Source organism: Babylonia areolata, chromosome 8 (assembly GCF_041734735.1).
Source record: "Babylonia areolata isolate BAREFJ2019XMU chromosome 8, ASM4173473v1, whole genome shotgun sequence".
Classification (NCBI taxonomy): Eukaryota; Metazoa; Mollusca; class Gastropoda; order Neogastropoda; family Buccinidae; genus Babylonia; species Babylonia areolata.
In genome coordinates, this window is record NC_134883.1 from 26005966 (window position 1) to 26013117 (window position 7152).

The 7152-nt window shown below is 45.3% G+C and overlaps 1 protein-coding gene across 1 annotated transcript in view; it reads right to left on the reverse strand.

Moving 5' to 3' along the window:
* Positions 1-424: 424 nt before the first annotated feature.
* The window catches only part of LOC143285252 (uncharacterized), a 19844-nt gene continuing 13116 nt past the window's right edge, over positions 425-7152 (reverse strand). Inside the window, exons 5-7 of the mRNA XM_076592510.1 lie at positions 4635-4855; positions 1833-2482; positions 425-543 (exon numbers count right to left, since the gene is read on the reverse strand). Of these exons, the coding sequence (XP_076448625.1) occupies positions 425-543; positions 1833-2482; positions 4635-4855 (990 nt within the window). The remainder of the gene's footprint in view (positions 544-1832; positions 2483-4634; positions 4856-7152) is intronic.

Here is a 7152-nt window from a genome sequence, read left to right on the forward strand (position 1 = left end):
GGGAGCTAACATGAAGATCCTGACTCAAGTTTACACAGGATCAGTCAGACCTCACATGGAGTATGCTTCCAATACCTGGGCAACAGCAGAAAAGTCTAGCACAGAACCCTTTGCTAAAATCCAGAACGCCAGTTTGTGCCTCATCACAGGTGGCATGAAGACCACACCCATCAACGCTATGGCAGGGACTGCTGGACTCATGTCTCTGGAAGAGAGAAGAGATGAGAGACTGCTTCGCCAGAGTGAGAAGATGAAACGGCTTCCATTACACCCTCTGTCTTCAAAACTCCAGGTCCCAACCAAGAATAGGCTGAAGCGCAGAAGCACACACCACCTCGTTAAGGCCCTCCACCAGACCCATGGCCAGTGCTTGCCTGACAGGAACCAACCTGTTTAACTCCTGCAAGACTTTAAAGACTGGTCACTAAATGTCCCCCATGTTGACATCCCTGGCATTCAGAGCAAAGGCCATTTCCTGGATGCTGAACTGAATCTGATGACCCTGGAAGCACTGGATAGGGACTATCCGAGCACCACCTGGACCTGTGTATACACAGACGGCTCTGCCAAGAATGTTGTAAGGAGCTGGGGAGATGGTGTTTACATCCGATTCCCAGATGACAGCTCAGTGAAGCATTCCATTGCTACTGGCCTCACCTCAACGAATTTTAGAGCCGAAGCATCTGCGCTACTAGCATCAGCCCAACGCCAGACAGTTTGCCAGACCGCACTGTCTTCCTCACCGACTGCCGAGCTGTCCTACAAAGCCTCCAGACCAGAGTGGGGGACAAAACCTTGCAAGACATCCGGACAGAGATGCAGGCCCTAAGTGCCAGAACCACAACGGTCCTACAGTGGATCCCCTCTCACTGCAGCATCGCAGGAAATGAAGAGGCAGACAAGCTCTCCAAAGCAGGAAGCAGGCTCACCCAATCTGCCCACACCCTTTGCTTTGGGGAAGCAAAGACCATTCTCTGCAGCCACTTCAGAAACAGCTGGCGAGAACGGCTACCTCTGGGATCAGAGGACAGCATCTATCAGCTGGGTCGAGCTCAGCAAGTCATCATCCTAAGACTGTGCACAGGCCACTGCCAGTTCCTTTTCCATCTCTACAAACTGAAAATTTCCCACACAGACCAATGTCCGTGTGACACTGCCCCTCAAACTCCATCCTATGTTCTGCAAGACTGCCCTCTACACATACAGCTGAGGCGCCAAATCTGGCCCAGTCCCGCAGCGCTCCATGACAAGTTGTGGGGAACGGCTACAGAGCTTCAGCAGACTGCGGACTTCGCAACCTACTCTGGGCTGACCGTCTGAACTTGACCTGGGAACGCTGAAGAAGAAGAACAAGATTCAGAAAATAATTTTTAATAATCCAAACTTTGGACTCTCCAAAGTACGCCGGCACAGATTCAACTGTGATGCTCTTCCAATAGAAGTGGAAAGTGGGGAGGTAAGAAACGGTAGAACACTCCACAGAGATCTATAAGTGTTATGTCACCATGAAGACACACACGAAAGGAGACCCTACACTGCTACTGACTCACTCGTGTCCTACACTTTCCTTCGTGATATATTCCGGCGTGAACCAGGCCCGAGAGACACAGACACCTGCAGTGTTGATCAGGAAATTTTAGCAGCACTCCCCAAAAAACCCATGTGAGAAGTTAATAACATTCTATTGTGAAGTCCTTTTTTCCATTAGCGCCCACAGCATACCGAACTCGGGTAGGTGCCTGCCATGAATCGAAAAATCCCACAATGATAAAAGCCTCTGGCGAGTTGTAACCCGAGTTCTCTCACTCGTCAGTACACGACGCACTAATCACTTCGCGACTGCGGTGAATGGTCGCCGCGGCAGCAACAGAGTTCGCGAAGCGTGCTTCGATATTTCGATGCACAGAAGTAGTAGATGAAGAAATTCAGAGAGGAGTTGATGGCGCTGAAGAGATGCATCATCGCCACGTAGACATAGAAGGTGTTGAAGAGATGTCCCAGGGGTCCCCAGCCCGGAAAAAACTGCACCAGGAAAGCGTTGAGCACTGTCGGCGTCATGAAAAACACGAAGGCGTAACAGATCAGCACCAGCATCTTGGTCAGGACAGTTTCCCGTTTGTCCACCTTCTCCGCCGCCATGTTGGCAGAGGTCCGTTTCCAAGACAGCGCCCTCTTCAGGAAAATGACCGTGGCGGTAGTACAGATGACAACGATGATGAAGGAACAGCACGGAATGGTGATGATCAAGATGTTGTAGAAGACGATGTTGACGACCAGCTGGTTGTTCAGGTAGAAATCGCTGAGCACAGCTACGTACACGGTGCTGTTGGTCTCCGCGTCCTCTTTGGTTTCCACGACGTACTTGGAGTTGAAGATGAGGGAGCTGGACAGGATGAGGAAGTAGATGAGGACGATGAGGATCACCATGACCTTGGTCTTCAGAAGCTGCTTGGTTTTCAGTGGACTCACAACACACAGGCATCTGTCGGAGAAAAACAAAACAAACTCCGTGAGTAGTCACGGAAAAAAAAGTTTTATCGGGAATGATGAGTATGGGAACAATGACTGAACTCTGCCTGAACAACACGCAACAAGGTAAACTGGTTTGAACAAACACCATCACCATGTGCGATTTGCCAAGCAGATAAGAATGACGCAACAAAACACATCCCCACCGATGCGCAATTGATGGATTGAAAGAAAGATCAATGATTTTGATAAGCAAGCTGGTCATCAATAACGATGGCTGCAGAAAAGTCTACAAGGTTTTGAAAAGACGACTCAACGCATTTTAACACCCATAACAGAGTCTTTAACCACTTTCAAACAACGCTGTAGCATGGCTTATATCAACAGAAAGCAGACTAAGACCAACTTACAACGGAGGCTGCATAAATGACGTGTCCACATGTATCCATCTTGGTATGGTCAAAGTTGGTGCTTAGCTCGACTGACACACGCTTGAAGTTGAGCCATCAGCAAAGTGAAAGCTGTATGATCAATGATTTATCTACTATTATGGAAATTCATTCACAGCTTTGTCTATTGTTAAGAACTATGACTCAAACTAGGAGGCAAGATTGCACTGGGCCTTAGTACTGCAGCCTTGGGGGCTAGTTGTTGGTATTTGGGGATCATCCCAACGCAGACTGTCCTTAAACCCTCTTGGCCGAGAGAGTGAGGATGTAACATGGGCAAAATGCTCTTCACAACAATGAAAATAATTCTAGTTCAGATAGTCGGGACAGCAATTACCTCCTCTGCTGTTCTAATGTTCGTAGTCGGACTCGACTTACTATCATACATAAAAGTTTCAGTTTCCCGAGCGCGTTGGGTTACGCTGCTGGTCTGGCATCTGCTTAGCAAATGTGGTGTATCGTATATGGATTTGTCCGAACGCAGTGACGCCTCCTTGAGTTACTGATACTGATACTCAAAGAGGTGTCACTGTGTTCAGACAAATCGACATACGCAGCACCTCATTTTAGGGCAGATGCCAGACAGAGCATAACCCAAGGCGCTAGTCAGGCCATGAGTGCATGCATATAATTATATTTGTGTGGAGCGTTGGCCTAATGGTAACGCATCCACTTAGGAAGAGAGAGAATCTGAGAGCACTGGATCGAAACCCACCGTCGGCAGTATTTTCTCTCTCCATCAGACCTTGAGTGGTGGTCTGGACGCTAATCATTCAGATGAGACGGAAAACCGAGGTCCTGTGTGCAGAATGCACTTAGCGCACGTAAAAGAACCTATGACAACAAAAGGGATGACCCTGGCAAAATTATGTAGAAAAATCTACTTCGGTAGGAAACCAAATATAATTTCTGGCAGGAAAAATAGAAAAGAAAAGAAAAAGGTGGCGCAGTCAGTGCAGAGCAGCCCGAATTTCACACAGAGAAATCTGTCGTGGCAAAAGTGGATAATACAATATGCAACATTTTTACATCTATCAGAGTGGATTTCTTCTGCAGAATTTTGCCAGACATAGCAACACTTTTGTTGCTTTTTCGTTTTCGGTGCGAAAAGCGCGTGCTGCATACGGACCTCAGTTTATCAGGAGTGGAGTGGTGGCCTAGAGGTAACGCGTCCGCCTAGGAAGCGAGTTCGAATCACGACTCAGCCGCCGATATTTTCTCCCCCTCCACTAGACTTTGAGTGGTGGTCTGGACGCTAGTCATTCGGATGAGACGATAAACCGAGGTCCCGTGTGCAGCATGAACTTAGCGCACGTAAAAGAACCCACGGCAACAAAAGGGTTGTTCCTGGCAAAATTCTGTAGGAAAAACAAATGAAACTGCACGCAGGAAAAAATGCAAAAAAAAAAAAAAAAAAAAAAAAAAAAAAAGGGTGGCGCTGTAGTATAGCGACCCGCTCTCCCTGGGGAGAGCAGCCCGAATTTCACACAGAGAAATCTGTTGTGATAAAAAGAAATACAAATACAAATACAAATCGTCTCCTCCGAATGACTAGGCGCTCAGTTTGATTTCCAAAAGTCCAACGTAGGGGGAAAAGGCCGAAAGCGGAAATCGAACCCACAACCCTCACGGACACTTATTGGCAGATGAACGTCTGATCCATTCTGCCCACCTTGGTCCTACTGACCAGTGGATGAAGTAATGGTCAGTGCTCACCTCTCCACAGAGACCAGCAAGGTCAGCAATACTGACACGGTGGAGAAGCCCCAGATCACTCCGTAGACAGTGTTGAGGCTTCGGACCTTCCAGTAGTTGCCCATCGTCCGTGAAAAGAGTGCCAGGTGGCTGTAGAACCTGTAGACGAAGAGGGCGAGGAGGTAGCCACAGTCCGCCACAGCCAGGCTGAAGAGGCACACGTTGATCCGGTCACTCAGACCCTGTCATTTATTCATCATTGTCACGTCGGTCACCTCAGATAACAAGACGATTCTTCGAACTGGTTAGAGACAAGTTGAACAAGTAAGGTATTTGAGAATCTATCGGCACACACACACACACACACACACACACACACACACACACACACACACACACACACACACACGTACGTCTATCTATCTATCTATCTATCTATACGCACATCGTACAACACACACACACACACACACACACACACACACACACACACACACACACACACACACACACAGTCTGTCAAAGGGATACAACCACAAAACCTAGTAACCCAAGGGTACAAGCTGGTCTCCCTTGGTCCAACAACACGCCTCCCCCTCTCCCCGCACGCTCACGCTACCAACACACACGCACGCACGCACACAGACACAGACTCTCTCTCTCTCTCTCTCTCTCTCTCTCTCTCTCTCTCACACACACACACACGAGAATGTTGTTGTATTTTGTGAAACACTAGAGTATTTGAAGTATGTAAATAATTACAGTTACGTGGAACCAAAGGCCAACGACGTAAGTAAGGTTACATGTCTGCCATTGTAGAAAGCAAACATCATGATATTAAACAATGGATAGGATTGAAGAGATAATAAATCAGAACACGAGAGAGAGAGAGAGAGAGAGAGAGAGAGAGAGAGAGAACAATGAACATTGAAATGTTTAATGTTTAATGGTGACATAGTAGACCTGTACTAATCAGAACAAAATGGTGCAAAATAGATGAAATGGAACATAAAGGAAAACAAACAAAAAAACAAAAAAACAACAACAACCAGAATTGAAACACCGTAAACTATTAAGAGATTTGCGACACTTTGGCACTTTGTCATTAGCTTAAAGTACATGTGACAGGGAGGTAATGTGCCCTTTTTTTTCAGTCGTTCGTCTCCAAGGTTTGGACAGTACACAGAAAACAAAGTACAGATAAAATCATATAATAGATATTTATGCATGTAACATCGACACACATCATATCAATACAAACACATACTAAAGTACATCTAAATCCTGAGAGAGAGAGAGAGAGAGAGAGAGGGGGAGAGAGATGGTGATAGAGAGAGAGGTGAAAGAGTACAGGAGTTAACATGAATGTTTCTCATATTTTCAGGTGCAGGTGCGTGCTCCATGCACGCATAACTGCACTATAACGAGCGAGAGGGGTAAGGGAAGGAGGGATGAAGACAGATACATGTCCACACAGATAGATAAACAGAAGGGTAGTCAGACACAGACCGACAGAAAACCCCCCCAGACACAGTGAGATGTTAAAATAAAAAGAAAAAGAAAAAAGAAAAGAAAGAAAAAACAAAGAAAAAAAGAAGAAGAAAGAATAAGGACACCATCAAACCCAAAACCAAACTAAAAAGAAAATTCAATATATGGAAAAAATAGAGCAATCCCATACGAACGAAAACAAATAAGCACACAGACACAGACACAGATAGACAGACACCTACACACACCTACACACACACACACACACAACAGTTTCCACCCATTGCACAAACATAAAACATAGAAATAAAAATAAACAAGAGGCAAAACCTTCAAGACTCACTTGTACTTAGTGCTCTATCCAGTAAACAAATCATGAGGAGAAGAGAAATGGTATGAAAAAAAAATCGTTAAAAAGTGTTCTGCATCAAATATCATATATGAAAATAAGCTTGTGATAAAAAAAGAAAAAAGAAAAAAGAAAAGCATGAGAGCGGGATCGAACCATTCATGTTCAGTTCCGAAGCAAGAAGACTAATCCCCACTGTTGCGGCGCATCTGACGTCACTTGACTAAATTTGATATTTAAAGCAATGTTCTTCTTCGGGCGATGAATGGACGTGATTCTATTGGACGTAATAACGCCCTTTAAATCATGTTTTTTGTGAGTTTTATTATATCTCAAGTAATCTTTTATTTCGTCGGTAAGTGAGACGTTCCCATCGCTTCAAGCACATCGCAACACATGGTAGATCTCTAGATCTGCACGAACCAGTCTACAACGGGCTGAAACAGCGATCAATTCAGTTTTTCTTTTATATGCATTCCAGTCAATTCAGTGTCCACTTTAGAACATTTATATGTAGTAAACACGTCGACGGTGATTATTGGTATGTCTGTGAAGATTTTTTTTCATACTATGTTTAAGTCAAATTTGGTATTGGCAGGCAAAGCATTTCCAGAGAAAATAACTTTGTTAAAGTTAACCACGGACACGCAGACATACACACACACACAGAGACAAAGACAACTGAACACCAGGTTATAA